This window comes from Coregonus clupeaformis, chromosome 16 (assembly GCF_020615455.1).
Source record: "Coregonus clupeaformis isolate EN_2021a chromosome 16, ASM2061545v1, whole genome shotgun sequence".
Taxonomy (NCBI): Eukaryota; Metazoa; Chordata; class Actinopteri; order Salmoniformes; family Salmonidae; genus Coregonus; species Coregonus clupeaformis.
The window spans coordinates 55,484,512-55,508,355 of NC_059207.1; the positions used below are offsets into that span (position 1 = coordinate 55,484,512).

General features: G+C 42.8%; 1 protein-coding gene across 2 annotated transcripts in view; it reads left to right on the top strand.

Moving 5' to 3' along the window:
* The first annotated feature begins 619 nt into the window (after nt 1-619).
* The window catches only part of nos1 (nitric oxide synthase 1 (neuronal)), a 71,781-nt gene continuing 48,556 nt past the window's right edge, over nt 620-23,844 (top strand). For both annotated transcript variants that reach the window (XM_041901657.2, XM_041901658.2), the window contains exons 1-9: nt 620-778; nt 8,331-9,100; nt 14,207-14,336; nt 16,834-16,971; nt 18,661-18,806; nt 19,094-19,256; nt 20,876-20,967; nt 23,065-23,206; nt 23,513-23,652. In XM_041901657.2, coding sequence (XP_041757591.1) covers nt 8,364-9,100; nt 14,207-14,336; nt 16,834-16,971; nt 18,661-18,806; nt 19,094-19,256; nt 20,876-20,967; nt 23,065-23,206; nt 23,513-23,652 — 1,688 coding nt within the window. In that variant the 5' untranslated portion in view covers nt 620-778; nt 8,331-8,363. The remainder of the gene's footprint in view (nt 779-8,330; nt 9,101-14,206; nt 14,337-16,833; nt 16,972-18,660; nt 18,807-19,093; nt 19,257-20,875; nt 20,968-23,064; nt 23,207-23,512; nt 23,653-23,844) is intronic.

Genomic DNA, 23,844 nt, shown 5'->3' on the forward strand with positions numbered 1-23,844 from the left:
ATTATTTGACCTCGTTTTTTTCTGAGTGCACAGTTGTGATGAAGGCACCAATGGTGCGTACAAGTGTCCCACTGGGTAAAATTAGTTATTAAATGCAGTAAGCCTATAGTCATGATAAATAATTTAAGATAATGTGTGACATATGCAATCAAATGTAGTCGAAGATCATTTCACGAATTGATATCAAGGGCATGGGCCACACCATCGGCAGAACTGCGTATTTGGTGCCATTAAGCAATCTCCTTCTATTGCCTTCTATTGCCTACACACAAGTCATGTTTTTAAGTTTAAAATGGAGAAACAAAATGTGGGCAAATAGAAACATTGGCAATAACTAAGCATAAGTATGATGCAGACCGATGTTTTTCTTTTTTTCTGTTGTAATCCACGGTTCCACTTTCTCAGGCTGTGAGGGGTTCGGTCGTCCACACCCATTTGCAACGGGTGTGGACTCAGAAGTTAATAGTGTAGTTTTGGTGATGACAGAAGTGAAAAGGCAGAAACCTGCCCTACACCGACCAGGGCATAAATGCCCGCGCACGACTCAATCTGCGCTCGTCACAGTGTCGCTCGTGCTCCATATTTATACGGCACCCTGGCGCGCAGAGAAGCAAAGGCATGCCGCGACTCTAATGCATAAGTAGGACTTGAGGAGCTCGAGCGAAGCGAACAACCTGTGTGTGCAGTTTCCGATGAGAACGAATACGCACGAGAGGAGTTAATCTATAACTTGTATTTGCAACAGTTCGTTGTTGCAGTGAACTTGTTGTTCTCAGAGGTGAGTTTCTAGGATTATTCAAACATAACGCACCATACAGAAAAGTACGCATTTTTTGGCTGTTTAGCGCTGTTGATTATGCATCGCTATCGTTGCGGTTTCACACATACACTGTCAAATCGAATGTAACAACTGCTCAATTCTACTGTTGATTTTTGTCGGTTAAAGGCTTTCCAAAAATAGGTGATAGCACATTACTTTGAAAATATTTACTTTTGACTGTGGCACCAGTTAAACTCAAGAATTAAGTCTGCCAGAGTCTCTCACCTTGATTAAATGATCACACTTGTGCCTTTTTAAAAAGTGAATTTAGAACGTCTGAACAGAAATGGAAGGATGAGAAATTACAATGTTGCGGTTAAAGGGGAAATCTGCAGTAGCTACAGTGCCTTGCAAAAGTATTAATCTCCCTTGGATTCTTTTCTATTTTGTTGCATTACAACCTGTAATTTAAATTGATTTTTATTTGGATACACAAAATAGTCAAAATTGGTCACATGATCTCAGTGTGTATATATACACCTGTTCTGAAAGGTCCCAGAGTCTGCAACACCACCAAGCAAGCGGCACCACCAAGCAAGCGGCACCACCAAGCAAGCGGCACCATGAAGACCAAGGAGCCCTCCAAACAGGTCAGGGACGAAGTTGTGGAGAAGTACAGTCAGGGTTGGGTTATAAAAAAATATCAGAATCTTTGAACATCCCATGGGGCACCATTAAATCCATTATTAAAAAATGCTAAGAATATGGCACCACAACAAACCTGCTAAGAGAGGGGCGACCACCAAAACTCACGGACCAGGCAAGGAGGGCATTAATCAGAGGCAACAAAGAGACCAAAGACAACGCTGAAGGAGCTGCAAAGCTCCACAGAGGAGATTGGAGTATATGTCCATAGGACCACTTTAAGCCGTACACTCCACAGAGCTGGGCTTTATGGAAGAGTGGCCAGAAAAAAGCCATTGCTTAAAGAAAAAAATAAGCAAACACGTTTGTTGTTCGCCAAAAGGCATTTGGGAGACTCCCCAAACATATGGAAGAATGTACTCTGGTCAGATGAGACTAAAATTTAGCTTTTTGGCCATCCAGGAAAACGCTATGTCTGGCGCCAACCCAACACCTCTCATCACCCCGAGAACACCATCCCCCCCAGTGAAGCATGGTGGTGGCAGCATCATGCTGTGGGGATGTTTTTCATCGGCAGGGACTGGGAAACTGGTCAGAATTGAAGGAATGATGGATGGCGCTAAATACAGTGAAATTCTTGAGGGAAACCTGTTTGTCTTCAAGAGATTTGAGACTGGGACGGAGGTTCACCTTCCAGCAGGACAATGACCCTAAGCATACTGCTAAAGCAAAACTCGAGTGGTTTAAGGGGAAACATTTTAAATGTCTTGGAATGGCCTAGTCAAAGCCCAGACCTCAATCCAATTGAGAATCTGTGGTATGACTTAAAGATTGCTGTACACCAGCGGAGCCCATCCAACTTGAAGGAGCTGGAGCAGTTTTGCCTTGAAGAATGGGCAAAAATCCCAGTGGCTAGATGTGCCAAGCTTATAGAGTCATACCCCAAGAGACTTGCAGCTGTAATTGCTGCAAAAGGTGGCTCTACAAAGTATTGACTTTGGGGGGGTGAATAGTTATGCATGCTCAAGTTCTGTTTTTTTTTTTTTTTTTCTTGTTTGTTATACAAAGTTTTTTATTTTACATCTTCAAAGTGGTAGGCACATTGTGTAACTCAAATATACAAACCTCCCCAAAAATCAATTTTATTTCCAGGTTGTAAGGCAACAAAATAGGAAAGATGCCAAGGGGGGTGAATACTTTCGCAAGCCACTGTACATACATTTTTAGACTGAAGTTACTTACAGTGGGGAAAAAAAGTATTTAGTCAGCCACCAATTGTGCAAGTTCTCCCACTTAAAAAGATGAGAGAGGCCTGTAATTTTCATCATAGGTACACGTCAACTATGACAGACAAATTGAGATTTTTTTTTCCAGACAATCACATTGTAGGATTTTTTATGAATTTATTTGCTAATTATGGTGGAAAATAAGTATTTGGTCACCTACAAACAAGCAAGATTTCTGGCTCTCACAGACCTGTAACTTCTTCTTTAAGAGGCTCCTCTGTCCTCCACTCGTTACCTGTATTAATGGCACCTGTTTGAACTTGTTATCAGTATAAAAGACACCTGTCCACAACCTCAAACAGTCACACTCCAAACTCCACTATGGCCAAGACCAAAGAGCTGTCAAAGGACACCAGAAACAAAATTGTAGACCTGCACCAGGCTGGGAAGACTGAATCTGCAATAGGTAAGCAGCTTGGTTTGAAGAAATCAACTGTGGGAGCAATTATTAGGAAATGGAAGACATACAAGACCACTGATAATCTCCCTCGATCTGGGGCTCCACGCAAGATCTCACCCCGTGGGGTCAACATGATCACAAGAACAGTGAGCAAAAATCCCAGAACCACACGGGGGGACCTAGTGAATGACCTGCAGAGAGCTGGGACCAAAGTAACAAAGCCTACCATCAGTAACACACTACGCCGCCAGGGACTCAAATCCTGCAGTGCCAGACGTGTCCCACTGCTTAAGCCAGTACATGTCCAGGCCCTGTCTGAAGTTTGCTAGAGTGCATTTGGATGATCCAGAAGAGGATTGGGAGAATGTCATATGGTCAGATGAAACCAAAATAGAACTTTTTGGTAAAAACTCAACTCGTCGTGTTTGGAGGACAGAGAATGCCTAGTTGCATCCAAAGAACACCATACCTACTGTGAAGCATGGGGGTGGAAACATCATGCTTTGGGGCTGTTTTTCTGCAAAGGGACCAGGACGACTGATCCGTGTAAAGGAAAGAATGAATGGGGCCATGTATCGTGAGATTTTGAGTGAAAACCTCCTTCCATCAGCAAGGGCATTGAAGATGAAACGTGGCTGGGTCTTTCAGCATGACAATGATCCCAAACACACCGCCCGGGCAACGAAGGAGTGGCTTCGTAAGAAGCATTTCAAGGTCCTGGAGTGGCTTAGCCAGTCTCCAGATCTCAATGCCATAGAAAATCTTTGGAGGGAGTTGAAAGTCTGTGTTGCCCAGCGACAGCCCCAAAACATCACTGCTCTAGAGGAGATCTGCATGGAGGAATGGGCCAAAATACCAGCAACAGTGTGTGAAAACCTTGTGAAGACTTACAGAAAACGTTTGACCTGTGTCATTGCCAACAAAGGGTATATAACAAAGTATTGAGAAACTTTTGTTATTGACCAAATACTTATTTTCCACCATAATTTGCAAATAAATTCATAAAAAATCCTACAATGTGAATTTCTGGATTTTCTTTCCTCATTTTGTCTGTCATAGTTGACGTATACCTATGATGAAAATTACAGGCCTCTCATCTTTTTAAGTGGGAGAACTTGCACAATTGGTGGCTGACTAAATACTTTTTTTCCCCACTGTATATCCATCAATTGATTATTGAAGAATATAACTTATAAATGCCTCATGAGCTTAGTTCAACTGTCGTACCACATCAGAACCCAAAATATAAGCTTGTTTTCTGTAAAAAATAAAAAACTGTATAGCAGGGGTATTCAACTCTTACCCTACAAGGTCTGGAGCCTGCTGGTCTTCTGTTCTACCTGCACCCACCTGGTGTCCCAGGTCTAAATCGGTCCCTGATTTAGAAGGTAACATTGAAAAAAAAACGCAGTGGATCTGGCTTTCAGGTCCAGAGTTGCGTTTGAGGGCTGTATAGCCTCAAAACATGGTAGAACTATAATTTTAAATTTTATGGATGTTCAGTCCTTTGTTATCATAGCTCTGTCCATGAGCTTGAGTGGTTACAGTTCTCCAGACCCATCCCTCAGCTTTTTACAAAATCAGTGGTGGGGTGACTTCTTTGTAATTGTTTGAACTGCAGATAGCGCTTGCAAACCTTAAAGGGGCAAACTACTTCTCTACCCTGTTCTCTGAAATCCCACAATTCAAACATTCTGGTTACAACAATGACATGCTTTTATCCCCTGATCTCTGCAAACAGTATCTCTAAACGTATTAAAAAAAAGTGATTTGGTATTATCCAAGATTTTAGAAAAGTTATTTTCAAGGAATTGGTGGTTTAATTGAGTATGAATAACTTCCAGTCTGGCTTCCACTCACTTCACAGCAAGGACACTGCTTTATTGTAAGTCAGTAATGGCCTTCTGTTGGTTGTCGGTGAATGCTCTATTCTAGTTATTTTGGATCTGTGCCGCATTTGATACTCTTGATCTTAACATCTTTGTTGACCGGCTGGAGAGGTGAGTGGGAATCTCCAGTGTTGCCCTCAACTGGCTCAGGTCAAACTATGTGGCAGACATTTCTCAGTGAGCATGGGTGGTTCAGTAGCATCCCCAGCACCTATTCACTATGTTGTCCCTCAGGGGGCAGTCTGGGTCTGTCATGCCAAATGGTGTCCCCCGGCCAAATAGTGTCCCCCTCTGCGTCACAATGGGATTCGATAAACTATTAGCGTCCGTTGCTATATCAACGGTGTGATGACCTAATGATTAGAATTTTGGAGATCATTACAGCATAAATAGTTATTTTCATCATCGCAATGCAAACAAGGCTGATTTCCGCTGCAATTTCGTTGTTTAAACAAGTTTTGTTTAGCTAATAAAATGAACATTACTTTAAACTACTTTTGGGTACCTTGTTAACATTAAATCCATGTCTTAAACGTTGCTACGTTTCGGAAATGGCAAAGAAAACGTAATCTGCTTGACACGTTAAAGTTACTTACCTTACAGATCACGAAGTCAGCTAATTTCCACTCCATTCATATGCAAATCCGTTTGATTCATACACTAGCTTGTCTGGCTGTCATGTTTTTAATTGTAACCTGCCCTTCCCTTGTCTACACTGAAATAATATAATTTCAGTAGTCCTCTATTATGATTCATTTTTTTCTATCTCATTAGTACACCCTTGTGGTTGAATATATATGTATCTATTGTAGGTCCTAGTATACAACAATGAATAATGTGTAACAAATAAATACCATCAAAGGATACGTTACAACTTACAGTAATGAACACCTTGTGAAACAGCTGTGAAAACCAACCTCGCAATATTTAAGATTTTAATAAATCAACTTTGATATTTTTTGGTACAGTTGTGTCATTCATATATTTTCCGATTTTATTATTATTTTTGTACACTCACATGGCTATCATAGACTAAAATACAGAATTCTGGTGGTTGCTGTGTGGGTGGGAGGTTCTGCCTGTCAACAGGCAGGCAGTCTCAGAAGGGGGACTTGAAGAGGGAGACTGCAAAGTCCAGGCACTGCTGCTCTCTTTGTTCTGAGTGTTTGCAGTGCTAGGGTTTTTAGTTAATCTGTGTATCTCACATTATGTTCCCAGTATGATAGACTAATATGTTTTTTAGCAGATAATGACAACATGATCATAACAGCAGCTGCAGATGATGTAATGAAAAGTTGAAGGGTGGTTGGTAATGGAGGACATCAGGTGCATCCACATCTGGGTGTTGGGCAGAACTCCTAAGTCCTGGAGAACAAGAGCAGAGTAACAGGATAGGAGACAGAGACGTAAACAAGCAAACACACGTTACTGTGAGGAAATTTGATGGATTAGGGCAGTGTTATCAATGGGAGATACAGTGAGGGGGAAAAAGTATTTGATCCCCTGCTGATTTTGTACGTTTGCCCACTGACAAAGAAATGATCAGTCTATATAATTTTAATGGTAGGTTTATTTGAACAGTGAGAGACAATAACAACAACAAAAATCCAGAAAAACGCATGTCAAAAATGTTATAAATTGATTTGCATTTTAATGAGGGAAATAAGTATTTGACCCCTCTGCAAAACATGACATAGTACTTGGTGGCAAAACCCTTGTTGGCAATCACAGAGGTCAGACGTTTCTTGTTGGCCACCAGGTTTGCACACATCTCAGGAGGGATTTTGTCCCACTCCACTTTGTAGATGTTCTCCAAGTCATTAAGGTTTCGAGGCTGACGTTTGGCAACTCGAACCTTCAGCTCCCTCCACAGATGTTCTATGGGATTAAGGTCTGGAGACTGGCTAGGCCACTCCAGGACCTTAATGTGCTTCTTCTTGAGCCACTCCTTTGTTGCGTTGGCTGTGTGTTTTGGGTCATTGTCATGCTGGAATACCCATCCACGACCCATTTTCAATGCCCTGGCTGAGGGAAGGAGGTTCTCACCCAAGATTTGACGGTACATTGCCCCGTCCATCGTCCCTTTGATGGGGGACCTTGCGAGCGCTGCAGGATTTCAGTCCTTCACGGCGTAGTGTGTTACCAATTGTTTTCTTGGTGACTATGGTCCCAGCTGCCTTGAGATCGTTGACATGATCCTCCCGTGTAGTTCTGGGCTGATTCCTCACCGTTCTCATGATCATTGCAACTCCACGAGGTGAGATCTTGCATGGAGCCCCAGGCCGAGGGAGATTGACAGTTCTTTTGTGTTTCTTCCATTTGCGAATAATCGCACCAACTGTTGTCACCTTCTCACCAAGCTGCTTGGCGATGGTCTTGTAGCCCATTCCAGCCTTTTGTAGGTCTACAATCTTGTCCCTGACATCCTTGGAGAGCTCTTTGGTCTTGGCTATGGTGGAGAGTTTGGAATCTGATTGCTTCTGTGGACAGGTGTCTTTTATACAGGTAACAAGCTGAGATTAGATGCACTCCCTTTAAGAGTATGCTCCTAATCTCAGCTCGTTACCTGTATAAAAGACACCTGGGAGCCAGAAATCTTTCTGATTGAGAGGGGGTCAAATACTTATTTCCCTCATTAAAATGCAAATCAATTTAAAACATTTTTGACATGCGTTTTTCTGGATTTTTTTGTTATTCTGTCTCTCTGTTCAAATAAACCTACCATTTAAAATGATAGACTGATAATTTCTTTGTCAGTGGGCAAATGTACAAAATCAGCAGGGGATCAAATACGTTTTTCCTTCACTGTATGTACTTTTCAACACTTTTGGAAGGTATTGCCTACCTCAAGCTAGTCCCCCTCCGACTCAGAGCACAGAGAATCAGACTGAACCGAACTCACTGGTTCTGGTGGATGGGATACCCTCTGGGGGGCTCGGACAGAGTTACATAGCCATACAAACGTTGCCTTGAAATGTGTGTGACTTTGCTGTTTTGGGTATCAATATAAACGAGATGTCATCTTGCGTTGAAGCCTTTATCTTACTCACTATTTCTAAATAGATAAGAAAATACATCTGTTATTATATCAAACAGATCACGACTATAGCCTACATGACCAAGTTTTGATGTTTTATTTTTTTTCAGTAACAAAATGTCTAAAGCACTTTCCACTCCAGCCGAAATGACTCAAAGACGGTAATGTTCAGTGTAATATCATGTTTCTATGATGACTCACACTGCATCTGTAAACACACTGTCAAACAGATCAAAGTCAAGGCCATGTCCTCTTTTACTAACACAACATGGCTTCTCTCTCTTTATTTTTCCTCCTGCTCTGTATGCATCAGATCACTGATTACACACACACACCGCCAGACATCATGCAGGAGTCTGAGCCCACCGTGTGCCAGCTGCAGCCTAACATCATCTCGGTGCGTCTCTTCAAGAGAAAGGTGGGTGGGCTGGGCTTCCTTGTCAAGCAGCGCGTCTGCAAGCCGCCCGTCATAGTGTCCGACCTGATCCGGGGCGGGGCGGCCGAAGAGTGTGGCCTGGTCCAGGTGGGGGACATAGTCCTGGCCGTCAACAACAAGCCACTGGTGGAACTCAGCTATGAGCGGGCTCTGGAGACCCTGAAGAACGTGTCCCCTGAGAGCCACGCTGTCCTCATCCTTAGGGGCCCTGAGGGCTTCACCACCCACCTGGAGACCACCCTGTCTGGGGATGGACGTCAGAGGACCATCAGGGTCACCAGGCCAGCCTTCCCCGCCGCCAAGTCCTACGAGCATTGCTGTCCGTTAAGCCCCCTCAGCCCGGGGCAGGGAGGCAAAGACCTACAGCAGCTGAGTGCCATCGAGAACCTGTCCTCCACCTCGGTGACCCCTTCCCGCAGAGAGGCCCTGCTCCAGAGGGGAGGGGTGCAGGCACTGATCGCAGCCCAAGATCCCATGCTCAGAGACGGGGGCCGGGGGGCGCTGCTGCTGAACGGTGTGGAGGAGAACAACGACATGCTGAAGGAGATAGAGCCGGTGCTGCGGCTGATCAAGAACAGCAAGAGGGAGATCAACGGAGAGGAACAGAGGACCATAGAGAGGAGGGACGCTGAGGTGCAGGTGGACCGGTGAGCTGATCTATTGACCCTGACCATACATAACTACGCATACACAGTAGTACATCACCACACACCACAACACAGTGATCATTTAGTTGGTTAGATGGTAGAATGAGAATACTACTGCAGGCTAATTATAGATCTCTACATTTCTAGTGTTTCTTTTCACATCAGGGAGCAGTTGGTCCGTGACGGATAGATAAAAAGGTTTCAATCTGATTCTTGCAGTTATTTTCTTTGGAGAGCTCCTATTGGTGCAAAACACTAATGTCCAAACCCACTCAAAGGCCTGCAGTAGTGATTGTACTGTAGACACGGACATCTTACATCTCCTGTGTACATGTATCCAATCTAAATCTGATTGAGAGAGCATGGTACATACAGTAGTTCAATCAATAGCACTGAGTCGACCCCCTATGTGTGCTCTGCTGGCTCCCATCCTCAAATGAATCATAGCTTTTTTGGAAAATGGATGTAATATGCACTTTAAGTCTACCTCAAACCAAAGCACTGTGGAAATTCTATTGTGGTTGATTAATAGCTATGGTACTTTAACACAAATTAGCTTTAAATGCATCCTGTATTTTAGACGGGCAGACTGAAAACGTGTTGGCATTTGAGACAGGAAAGAGTCGGCTAGCTAACCTGATTTCCTTGTTAGGGCTATGATGACGTTCAGATATGGCGAAGCTCGATCACTAAAGAGGCTCTCCAAAGAGCACCCAATAGAGGTGAAGGATTATAGAAAATGAAATTGCGGTATTGGGTATTGACTCAGCCTTCACTGTTATCTGACTATTTGCGCAGTATCATCTTGCTAATAAGTTGATAGCTGTTGAACTGAAATAGAACAGCACATTAACTAGAAGAGCTATTTATACCAAAAGCTGTTTTCACGCTGAAGGCTCTATTTTCGGCTGGAGCTACGTTGCTTGCGTTGATGTGGGAGGGGTGGCAATATTTGATGTGTCCTTGAAAACAAGCGCAAACGTGAAAAATTCATGCAGCGCATATTGGGTGATTTTTAAGACCAACGAAAAGCAGGTCTTAGCGGTAACGCGGTTGGTAAATAAAAATCCATGTAGGCTACGTGTCCATATGCCCATCATGAAATGAGAGATTAGATAATGCTGGTTGACCTTGTATTTAGAACTTATAAATACAAGGTCAAAAACCAAAGCCTCCATAGGCTACCCTTAAGTGTATGCCTATAGGCTATAACGAAGGCTGGTTCAACAGCAAACCATATACACTACCAGTCAAAAGTTTGGACACACCTACTCATTCGAGGGTTTTTCTTTATTTTTATTATTTTCTACATTGTAGAATAATAGTGAAGACATCAAAACTATGAAATATCACATATGGAATCATGTAGTAACCCAAAAAGTGTTAAACAAATCAAAATCTATTTTAGAATCTTCAAAGTAGCCACCCTTTGCCTTTGACAGCTTAACACACAGTCTTGGCATTCTTTCAACCAGCTTCACCTGGAATGCTTTTCCAAAAGTCTTGAAGGAGTTCGCACATATGCTGAGCACTTGTTGGCTGCTTTTCCTTCACTCTGCGGTCCAACTCATCCCAAACCATCTCAATTGGGTTGAGGTCGGGGGATTGTGGAGGCTAGGTCATCTGATGCAGCACTCCATCACGCTCTTTCTTCGTCAAATAGCCCTTATACAGCCTGGAGGTGTGTTGGGTCATTGTCCTGTTGGAAAACAAATGATAGTCCCACTAAACCCAAACCAGATGGGATGGCGTATCACTGCAGAATGCTGTGGTAGCCATGCTGGTTAAGTGTGCCTTGAATTCTAAATAAATCACTGACTGTGTCACCAGCAAAGCACCCCCACACCATCACACCTCCTCCATGCTTCACGGTGGGAACCACACATGCGGAGATCATCCGTTCACCTACTCTGCGTCTCACAAAAACACGGTTGGAACCAAAAATCGCAAATTTGGACTCATCAGACCAAAGGACAGATTTCAACTGGTCTAATGTACATTGCTTGTGTTTCTTGGCCCAAGCAAGTTTCTTATTATTATTGGTGTCCTTTAGTGGTGGTTTCTTTGCAGCAATTCGACCATGAAGGCCTGATTCACGCAGCCTCTTCTAAACAGTTGATGTGTCTGTTACTTGAATTCTGTGAAGCATTTATTTGGGCTGCAATTTCTGAGGCTGGTAACTCTAATGAACTTATCCTCTGCAGCAGATGTAACTCTAGGTCTTCTATTCCTGTGGCGGTCCTCGTGAGAGCCAGTTTCATCATAGTGCTTGATGGTTTTTGCGACTGCAGTTGAAGAAACTTTCAAAGTACTTGACATTTTCTGTATTGACTGTCGTTTCTCTTTGCTTATTTGAGCTGTTCTTGCCATAATATGGACTTGGTCTTTTACCAAACAGGGCTATCTTCTGTATACCCCCCCTACCTTGTCACAACACAACTGATTAGCTCAAACGCATTAAGAAGGAAAGAAATTCCACAAATTAACTTTTAACAAGGCACACCTGTTAATTGTAATGCATTCCAGGTGACTACCTCCTGAAGCTGGTTGAGAGAATGCCAAGAGTGTGCAAAGCTGTCATCAAGGCAAAGGGTGGCTACTTTGAAGAATGTCAAATATAAAATATATTTTCATTTAACACTTTTTTTAGTTTTTTGGTTACTACCTGATTCCGTATGTGTTATTTAATAGTTTATGTCTTCACTATTATTCTACAATGTAGAAAATGGTAAAAAAAAAAAAACTTGAATGAGTAGGTGTGTCAAACTTTTGACTGACTGGTACTGTGCATTCGGAAAGTATTCAGACCCCTTGACTATTTCCACATTTTGTTGCCTTACAGCCTTATTCTAAAATTGATTTAAAAAAACACATTTAATCATCAATCTACACACAGTACCCCATAATGACAAAGCAAAAAGAGGTTTCTTGAAGTTTTTGCTAATTTATATAAAAAAATACACATTTACGTAAGTATTCAGACCCTTTACTCAGTACTTTGTTGAAGCACCTTTGGCAGGGATTACAGCCTCAAGTATTATTGGGTATGATGCTACAAGCTTGGCACACCTGTATTTGGGGAGTTTCTCCCTTTATTCTCTGCAGATTCTCTCAAGCTCTGTCAGGTTGGATGGGGAGTGTCGCTGCACAGCTATTTTCAGGTCTCTCCGGAGATGTTCGATCGGGTTCAAGTCCGGGCTCTGGCTGGGCCACTCAAGGACATTCAGAGGCTTGTCCCGAAGCCACTCCTGCGTTGTCTTGGAAGGTGAACTTTCGGCCCTGTCTGAGATCCTGAGGATCACCAAGGATCTCTCTGTACTTTGCTCCATTCATCTTTCCCTCGATCCAGACTAGTCTCCCAGTCCCTGCTGCTGAAAAACATCCCCACAGCATGATGCTGCCACCACCATGCTTTACCGTAGGGATGCTGCCAGGTTTCCTTCAGACTTGACGCTTGGCATTCAGGACAGAGTTCAATCTTGGTTTCATCAGACCAGAGCATCTTGTTTCTCATGGTCTGAGAGTCTTTAGGTGCCTTTTGGCAAACTCCAAGCTGGCTGTCATGTGCCTTTTTACTGAGGAGTGGCTTCCGTCTGGCCACTCTACCATAAAGGCCTGATTGGTGGAGTGCTGCAGAGATGGTAGTCCTTCTGGAAGATTCTCCCATCTCCACAGAGGAACTCTGGAGCTCGGTCAGTGACCATCAGTTTCTTGGTCACCTCCCTGACCAAGGCCTTTCTCCCCCGATTGCTCAGTTTGGCCGGGCGGCCAGCTCTAGGAAGAGTCTTGGTGGTTCCAAACTTCTTCCGTTTAAGAATGGAGGCCACTGTGTTCTTGGGGACCTTCAGTGCTGCATACATTTTTCGGTACCCTTCCCCAGATCTGTGCCTTGACACAGTCCTGTCTCGGAGCTCTACGGACAATTCCTTCGACGTCATGGCTTGGTTGTTGCTCTTACATGCACTGTCAACTGTGGGACCTTATATAGACGTGTGTGTGCCTTTCCAAATCATGTCCAATCAATTGAATTTACCACTGGTGGACTCCAATTGTAGAAACATCTCAAGGATGATTAATGGAAAGAGGATGCACCTGAGCTCAATTTCGAGTTTCATAGCGAAGGGTCTGAATTCTTATGTAAATAAGGTATTTCCGAATGCACTGTATAAGAACTACTCTTGTTATTTTTGAGTTTCTGAGTTTTTTTTATTTTTATAGCCTATATCTTTTGGTAACCCACTCAATTTTCCACCACAAAACAATGGCCAAAAAGAGTATAACCAGCTCGCCTGCTTTTACAGTATGATTTAACTATTCATGTTTAATATTATTTTTACAAGAGTTCAGTCCACGTAACAGGGTTGACCTTAAAATGACGGACTTAATTTTTTTTATTTTTTTTGTGCCTAAAATGAATCTGTAATGAAATAATAATTTTCAGAAATTAATGTTATAGCAAACAAAATAACTAGGGCCTTACAATGATGGTGAAAACCTGGAGAAATGTTTGGGTTAAGTGCGTTAATCTTTATACTGTAGAAGTGAGGGTGCACAGAGGGTCATGTCAAAATGCATAATTTTTGCACTTTAGCAAGTCTTTTATTCATTTATAAAACTTTTTTTTTTTTTTTTCATGTGGTCTATATTAAATGGCACTTCATTTAATATAGCAGGCTTTTACAATTCAATATTGGTGCATAATGTCTACTTAACATATCAAAGGGACTCATTTCATGGAAAGACCCAGATGTTAGTTAGATGTATATCTGCTTGCCCATAGATGTTAGTTAGATGCTGTACTTCATCTGTATGTTGTTTTTAATGGAATTGTTTCTCTAAGTGTTTTTTAGTTGGGGTTAGGGTAAGGGGGTTAGGGTTATTGTTTCTGTACGTCTGACACCACAGTAACTGTCATTGCATTAGTAGTAAATTAGTTATTGTATGTTACGCAATTGTTTGGCAAGATCTCAGTGTTTTGATTTAGTTCAGGGGAGCGTTTCATCTATGTTTTGATGTCTCTCAAAGTGAAGACGTAATAGGGGGTTTAAGACCAGATGTTAACACACACAGACCCCTACCTTAAACGGAAATATATGTGCCTTGCAGGGACCTTGGTATGGGAAACGGTATGTCACCCCAGCTGGCGTCTGATAAGGATAGTGTGTGTGAAGACCTGTGGAGGAAGGACAACAACATGCAGACAGTGCTCACCAACCCTTATTCTGAGAAGGACAAGGTAAAAACACTAAACTATGTTTGTGTGCACTCTTAGGTTCTAGACAGCACCTTTTTTTCCCCCTAAGGAAAACACTTTTTGGTTCCAGGTAGAACCCTTTTGCTTCCAGGTAGAACTCTTTACACAGATGGTTCTTCATGGAACCCCAAAGGTTCTCCTATGGGGACAACCGAAGAACCCTTTTGGAACCCTTTTTTCTAAGAGTGTGTGCATATTTTTACGAGTGCATCCACTTGTGAAAGCCTATCCTCCCGTATGTGTGTAAGCGTATGCTAGCCCATGGCTATCTCCTAGAGTCGCACATAACATATGCTTCTATAACCTCCTAATCTATACATTGCATGTTCCTTGTTCTTGGAATTCTTAGAGCTTCCTGTGACTGTGAATGAGCATCATAACAAGGCAAAGCCCCTCTTGGCTCAAGATCTCATCACTTGGGCATTCGATCCTTCCAGCTGATAGCTGTCTGAGCATATGAGACGTGTAAGCTGGATTTCATGGAGAGTCTGGTTGTGACTGGAGTGGAGAGAGAGCCAGACCCCTGGCTCTGTGTGTGCGTCTACACGCACGTTTGCGTCATAATCCGTACATGGCCCCATGATGATCCACCCACTTGTGACGTAGGCTGGGCTGCTTGAACCGCCTGCTCTCGTAGTGAATGAGGCCGGATGGAGAGAAACGATCGAAGGAACTATTGAATGTGTGCAGCTGTGGTCGCCGAGGGAGATGATTCATCTTTCGCCTCTGATTTGGCCCTCTCCAAATTAGGTATTTTGAGGTTCCCTCCATTTAGGTCTTTGAGGTCTGGAGGGATACGTGTGCGTGCGTGCGTAGTGGGGATCTACCATTTGATTCTCTCAGCCATTTTCCATATTTCCTTGATAATTTGATGGTGAAGCAGGGCGTCCATCTGTTGTGCAATACGTCATTCTCCATCGTACGAGGGACCAGGAGAGACGGGAGGCTACAGAACTACCAAATGACAAGGTTGTAGAGTTGAAATTTGTATTTCATTAAGATGGAAAGGGCTTGACGATAGGCTTGGAATGATTATTTTTCACCTTAGGGGAGGACTGTCCTGAACTCTGGCTGTGCCTTGTGCTGAGCTTACTGCTAAAGTTTCTACTGTATCATTGACTGGTTAATAAGTAGAGGTGACAGGTTCTGGAGACTTGGCTCTCCTTTGATGCACCTCAGGATAAGCAGAAGTAGCACCGTGCAAGAAGTTCTCTTGTCCTGTGTTCTTCTGCATAATATCGCTGAATAGATCCAAGAGTTCAACCAGTCAAACTCTGTCAACTGATAAAATAAATATGTTTTTCTTCATTCCCCCAATTCATGATTCATGTTATTAATGTTAATTGAAGAACTTGTTCTCGCTCCTACTTACACTTTACATGTTCATTGTACTCATCTGCCTTCCTCTGGCTGTTTGACAACAGGGGTAATAAGCTCTCTTTCTGTGGCCTAGCTGCACAATAAGCTTTCTGTATAGAGGAACTTGGATATGATGACAATGGAACACGTTTTTAATGCATCCTATCGCTGGCTGGGTGGGTGAGCGTTTCGTCTGGGCACAGAATCACTTCTATCGCTGAGGAATCAAAATTAATTGAAATCATTGGGCCTCGATTGACGTTTTGCATTCATCCCCTCAGCAAGCGCTACAATTACACCTGTTGTTTGAGGTCCCTTCACCGCGTGGTTTCGCAATCACTCCTCTTGAGAGATGATGATGATAAGAGGTATTACAAGGTGTGGGATAGATTTCCTTTTGATTTGAGGTTCAGCCGCATGGAGAGATCTGAGTACTTTAAGAGACTAGAATCAATTCAATACAACAATCAAACTTGTGGTAAATTACATTCATTCAAGCAATCATCACATAATAACCACACCATAGTAGACAAGCTGAGGGAGCTGGCAATTAGCAGCCAATCATGCTAGTGTTTAATGATGCTGATTACCTTTCTACGTGATGGGGGGTGTGTGTGTGTGTCCTGTCTCTCACTGGCTGCGTTTACACAGGCAGCCCAATTATGATATTTTACCCTACTATTGGCAAAAGATTTTATCTGATTGGTCAAAAGACCAATTGGTGGAAAAAATATCAGAATTGGGATTTAGACGGTAAGAGGCTGAGAAAAGAATGCTCCTGGTGGACTTATGTTGGCGCTCCCATTTGGAGTCCGTGGTAGGGACCTTCTCTATCGGTCTCTGGCTACGTTTACACAGGCAGCCCAATTCAGATTTTGTTTTTTTGCCCCGATTTATTGCCAAAGATCTAATCTGATTGGTCAAAAGACCAATTAGTGGCAAAATATCAGAATTGTGTAAACAGCCTCTCTCTCGCTCTCCTTTTCCCTCTCTACCTAAAGTTCTTATCTCAAACCTCTACTCAGGGGTGGGTTCGAAGGCCATCTCAGTAGAAGCGTTATGCGCTACTCTACAGACTAAAATGTATTAATTATCTTAAACATCCGTCTCTTCCCTCCAGCCTCCAGCACAGGGGAGGATCTCCCCTGACAAGGCTCTCCAGAATGGCAGCCCCTCCAAATGCCCACGCTTCATGAAGATCAAGAATGTGGAGACTGGAGTCACGTACAACGACACTCTACACCACAGCTCTAGTAAGGTACGGAACGGTATTTTCTTGTCTGCAGAACAGTGGCTTCCTCTCATCAATCAATCGATTAGTCAATTAGCTAATCAATTAGCCAATCAACTAACCGTTCAATCAATCCAATCAGTTTGTACTTGTCTAGCCATTTTCTTACAAATACATTTGTCACAAAGTGCTTAACTGCAACCCCCTAGCGCAAGACCTAAGCATATAGCCATTTATCTGAATAGACAACTCTGCAGCCGTCGGCTTGGTCTTTTAACATCAGCCTAGCTAATTACTTCAGCGACTTATCGGACGACAGCCTACTATGTATCCCAATGAATAGGCTTCTAATAGTGCATCTTCAGATGTATAATATATCACAGAATGTTTTGTCTCAGCCATAAAGGACAGCTGCGTGGCATGAATGCCCAGAGCCTTATGGCGAGCGGATGTTGTGAGGCGAGTGATTTTATTTTTAACACTCTGACTCCGCTCATCACCCTCTTTTTTTCCCCCTTTCTCTCTCAATATATCTCTCTCGCTTTCTCCTTCCATCACCTAGTCATTCTCAGCGGCCGTGTAATTGTGCATGTTGTTTACTTCTGGGACTTTGCAACTTTAGCGAGCGTCACGTTGAATTGGATGGCTGGGGTTGGTTGAGCAGGGGAAGGGGGGTTTGGGACATAACCTGAGTGGCTGGACAGTGCGGGTGGGTGCGCTGTTGAGTTATTGTTACATTTCCACTCTGGGTTTGTGCTCGGGCGACCGTTTTCTCCCTCTTTCCCCCTCTGCCACTAATCTGGTGACTGCATTAACAGCTACCCAAAGTGACAGCGCACTTCAATTATAATTGTATTCCTCTGACCATACAAGGTTGGTCTGGGTGATGATCCGTCTCCTTTTTTTTTTCTGTGTGTGTGTTCCCCCTCTTTCCTCTGTTACTTCTCCTGTCTGTGTGTTCTCTGTGCTCAATTGAAGGCTGCCACTATGACTCAATGACTAATTCAGTCATTCTGGACATATACGTCCAGGGGCAATCTGCAGTTCAAACAATTAGTGTCACCCGGCCACTGTTTTGGTAAAAAGCTGAGGGATGGGGCTAGAGAAATGTAACCGCTCTCAGATTCATAGACCGAGCTATAGATGCAAGGAATGACCATCCATGATATTAAATTCTTAACCATGTTTTGAGGCTATGTTTACTAACATTGGCGTAAAACCAAGCTTATATTTTGGGTTCTGATTGGGTACAACAGTTGAACTAAGCTCATTGGGCATTTATAAGTTATATACCCATTTTGATTCTTGAATAATATAGAATTAATTTAAAAGTCAAAGAATGGATGTACCAATCGCAGATTTAATGGAATGATCAATGAGCGGGCTTCATGACATTTTAAGTCAAGCACCCTAGACTTGTTGTTCTGACAGGATAAGAAGGGGGTGGTAAATTACACTACTTTACTCTTACATGAATACGTCTGTAGGAGAGGGAGCGTAAAAGCGGGAGAAGTAGAGATGGAGGGGGAAGTAGAGATGGAGGGAGAAGTAGATGAGAGGGTTTCCAAGTGCTATGGAATCCATGTGAACTGAACAAAGGACCTGTGTCAGGAGGCCACGGGGGGCTGGGCTGTGTGATCAGATGGAAGCCACAAGGAAATTCAAGGCTCTGATGACTTAAAGCATTGATGTGATGTCATCCACATTGCCTTTCAGTTGCCGCTCTGCACTGAGCGTGTGTGTTTCGGGTCCATCATGACACCTAGCCAGGGGAGCCGCAAGCCAGACGAATCTCGGACCAAAGAGGAGCTGCTGCCGCTGGCTACTGACTTCATAGACCAGTACTACACCTCCATCAAAAGGCAAGAAAGTTACACTGACCCTATACTTTAGCTACTTTAAGAACCTTTGGATGTACTTGCCTGCATCCCTCATTGCCAAAATTCCCACCAGTAGTACAAATGCAGTTTTGTTTTTCCTCACATACATTTGATGCAAATAGTAATCTGTGTTACTTTAGAGTATTTCTTTCTGTGCTTCTCATGCATCTGTGCACACAATGTTTTAATGCAAGAAATACTCCAAATCCAATCCTTTTTACATGTCCTTGTTTTACTTTACTCTCTGTCCTTGTGGCTGTGTTCATCAGGTTTGGCTCGAAGGCCCATGTGGACCGGCTGGAGGAGGTGACTAAGGAGATTGGGGTGTCAGGGACGTACCAGCTGAAGGACACTGAGCTGATCTACGGAGCCAAGCACGCCTGGAGGAACGCTGCCCGCTGTGTAGGACGCATCCAGTGGTCCAAACTACAGGTAGGAAACTCAGATGAAATGCGCTGTGTAGGCAGGATTCAGTGGTCCAAACTATAGGTCAGAAACTCGATGCTCAATGTTAAAGTAACTGCCCATTGTTTACCGATTTTTATGAAATATGACCTATAATTAGTTACAATATCAGTGAAATAGTCTTCAATTTAAAAATAAGTATGTTAAAGATGCACTATGCAAAAATCACTCCTCCATATCCTGGTTGCTCAAATTCTAATAGTTAGCCTAATTTCAGTTTATGTGACAAAACAAGCAAGTACAGTGTAGATAATCATTGTACCATCTAAACTGCTGTGAAATCTATTTTCCATAACCAAAAATATTGTATTTTCAGCTGTTTTTGAAGCTAGTGTATAAAACCGAAAGTAAAAGACTCAAAAACCAAACATATGCACAGGAAGCATTAGAAATAACGCTCATAGAACATATCTACCGTTTCTTAGACTTGCTTTCAGTGAGATTGACAGATCTATAACTCATTTCTATGTGAATTTGGTCAGGTCACCCAAAAAAGTGACATTGCATCTTTTAAAAAGCAGATTTTCGGTGTTGGAATGGTGTGGGCGTACTCCAACAACAGAATGGTGTGGGCGTATACCAGTCATAAAAAATATCCATGCAAGTAGACTGCTGATTGGCCAGCTCATTCTCCTCAGGGAGATAACATCATGTTCTATGAGAAAATGGCAAGCATTTTTGGTGTGTTTGAGATACAACAGTCTGTTTTGAGGTGTTTTTTTCTTTTTTAAAGTGTTTATTTTTTCAGATTTATGCTTTGGCCACATGAGTCAACAACATTATTTGGGTATGAGTCAACAACATTACTTGGGTATGAGTTAACAGAATATGAACTTTTAAAAGTGAGATTTTGACTGGGCGGTTATATTAAAATCAAATCTCCCTACCATCATATCTAAGCCAATATGACATCAATTACGATAAACTTAAAAAATCAACTTGGCTGGAGGTACACAACACATTCCCCGCCTCTCGTCATGATCCGTGAATATTCATGATCTGTGTAATCTAGCAATATTTGTGATTTAATATGTGCTGAATTATAAAAGTTTGAACTTTGAAAAATAAATGCATTGCAGAGTGATGTTTCACCATTTCAACAACATATTGGCTGTGATGTCGCTACACATGTTGATGGAGGCAGGCCAGGCATCGCAGGTCAAACGTTAGTAGTGAAACAATCAAATAAACGCTGATGATGAAAGTGATATCTAATGGGAATCAAATCACACTAATGGAGTATGCCGCTATTCATTTTTTCCCCTAACAATATAGCATAAATGACAACATGCTTTCACTGAGGTCCTTGGATTCTTTGTGTTGAGTTGTTTGTATGAGTGACGAAGACCTTCAGGTCGAAACATTGCACTCAATTAAACTGTGGTAGCATTTCCTATCCCACTGGGCACAGACGTCAGTTCAACGTCTAGTTTTGGATTTGCTCAACTAAATGTAAATCAATCAGTTTTCCAAGTTGATTCAACGTCCTCACGTAGATTTTTTTGAGGGGGTTTGAAATGACGTGGAAACAACTTTTGATTCAACCAGTTTTTGCCCAGCGGGATCATTACATGATTTTCTAACAGGTATTCGATGCCAGAGACTGCACAACGGCTCATGGAATGTACAATTACATCTGCAACCACATCAAGTATGCCACTAACAAAGGCAACCTGAGGTGAGTCGGCAGTGTTGTCTGTCCCTGTGCCTTTTTCTCAATGTTGTCTGTCGGCCTCTTTTCTGTGTTTATTTCCTCTCTATGCTCGTCTGGTCTGTCACTCTCTTCCCTTTGTCCAGTTTCTCTATCTGGCTCTCTTTCTGTTTTATCTCCCTCCCTTTCTGTCACCTTGAATCTCTCTGTCTCTCTCTTTGTCTCCCTCTGTTCCCTGTCTGTCAATCTCAACTGCGTCTCTCTAGTGAGGTAGACTTTCCTCCCAGCCAGGATCAGTCCAATACAGCTCTGCCAAGCCTAACCACACACCATGACACCAAGTCTTTACTCCCCAATTAATAAACAACAGGGGGGTTAGTTGAGCCACACGTTGCTTCTAGGAAACTATACACAAAAGGTCCAAAAAACGGATTTTCACAAAGTCAAATTAATTTGTTATAGGTTTCCTGATGCTAGAATATGAGGTCCTAAACCAAGCATTAAAGTGCATTCTTGTAGCAGTGTGGGCTAATGTAGTTAAAATGTTTGCCTTGGTAAGTTGAGCCAATGGCCACCATACCCCATACAAATGATGATTTTACATTTTGTCCGCATAATATGCGTAGTATTTTTACAATGTGTCATGCATAGTGCATTTTTATTGTTACAGAGCGGACATCATCATGCCCTGTGTATACAAATGTAAAGCAAGCGGAGGTGTAGCACCCCTTGAGGTTCTTAAGAGAGCAGCCAAGGAAGTGAGGGAAGGGAACAAGTCCATTCGAGCTGCAGCAAGGGATGGGGGAAAAAGCGAATGAATGACACTGAAGAGTTACATTGACAAGAAAGAAAATTAACATGTACCTGTGCGAAAGAGAGGCTATGATAGAGTAGCAGAGCCAGAGGCACACAAGGTCTTATCTGATGACATGGAGTCTGAGCTTGCTAAACATATCAATAATCTCGCTGACCAGTTTCATGGGCTTAGTAGCCTCAAATGCAGAGAACATGCCTATGAATTGGCACATGGAAACAACATCCATGTCCCAGACAACTGGTTAATAAATGGAAGGGTAAGTGATATTGAACAGGGAGATCTATATCTGAATGTAGGCATACATTTAAGATATACAATATACCACACCCCAATTCCATGAATTAAACTTTGACCTACCAGGACCATCACCCACTGTCACAGGACTCCATCACCCACTTACCCCAAGGCGGCTCAACTTACCCTGTCCCTATGCTCAATTTACCCCATACCCGGGGTAAGTTGTGCCAAGAGACCACTTTTTGGGGGGGGACAAGCTATGTTTTCAAGACGTATGTTTTACATGAATTCTGATTATTTCCAGGGATACACGACATCCTGAAATATATGTAGTTATCTTTGTTAGAAAGAATACTATATTTCCCTTGACGTAGTGGTGTAACAAATGTCTCAACATACCCCACTCTCCCCTACTTATCAGTATCTGACTCATCACTGCACTGAGTCACTTAACCTCACATCACATTCCCAAAGACCGCTGATACTATACATCAAAGAATACTTAGCCACAGTCAGCATGTAGCAGAAGCCTGATAGCAAATCAGTTTGAGCTTTAGCCAACTCCTCTGTCGGGTTTGTGCATGGCATAACAACAAATGAAGGAGTTGGCTGAAGCACAAACTGATCTGCGGCCATGCAGGTTCTTCTTAGATTCAGACCCCAAAACAATCTGAGTTTTTTATATTGTCAATTCTCCTCTCATTCTTTGGGCTTGTATTGACTACGGAGGACACTAGTTTCTCTGTAAGGCAAGCATAGAGATTGGTGCCCAGAGACACATGGTTCCTCTGGGACAGAGACTTACAGCCAGATTAGTAGAATCAACCCTTTTGCCCTGTCATGGCATTAGCTTAACCCAACAGGATAGGTTCAGTAGTGGGGGACTAAAGGTAACTGAGCTTTGGGCCCGTCAGCCTTCCTAACCTGCCTTACCCACAACCTCCTAAATTAAACTTCCCTAAACCATTAGACATTAATTTGTTGCATTGCTAATCTATAGATCCTGTCTATAAACTCATCATTAAACTTTCTCTCTGGGGGCTGGTGGGTTGTTTTCTGTTTCTATCCAGATCTGCCATTACCATATTTCCTCAGAGGACAGATGGCAAGCACGACTTTCGGGTGTGGAACACACAGCTGATTCGCTACGCTGGTTACAAGCAGCCCGACGGTCAGATTCTGGGAGACCCAGCCAACGTGGAATTCACTGAGGTACAGTAAAATGACACTGTGGTCACTGTTATTCAAAGTGAATTATTGTTCGTAAGAGCATGGAATATGTGTCCCTCATGGGATTTGAAATCGCAAACTTTGCCTTGTCAGTTTCAACCCACTGAACCACTTACAGTAGATCACAAAACCTGAAAGTGTTCAATGTCTTTATATAGCATGCCTCCGAGCAAGGCCAAAGCTCTGACTAAAACTGGAGTGGAAACGACCAAACAGGAGTTACACAACTAAATAACTTGAGTGAGTCCATATAAAATCTTTATGAAATGTGTTGGTTTTGGTCACTAGATCTGCATCCAGCAGGGCTGGAAGGCTCCTAAGGGTCGTTTCGACGTGCTGCCCCTCCTGCTGCAATCCAATGGGAACGACCCAGAGCTGTTTGAGATCCCTCAAGACCTCATTCTGGAGGTGCAGATCACACACCCCAAGTGAGTGCGACCACACAAACACACGTCCAAGTGTCAAACACAGAGTGATACACGAACAGTCTTATGGCTTGGGGACATTAAAAACTGTATCTTATGTTTCACCAAGTCGTGGCTAAACGGAGACATGAATAACATACAGCTGGCGGATTATACACTGTATCGGCAGGATAGAACAGCACCCTCTGGTAAGAC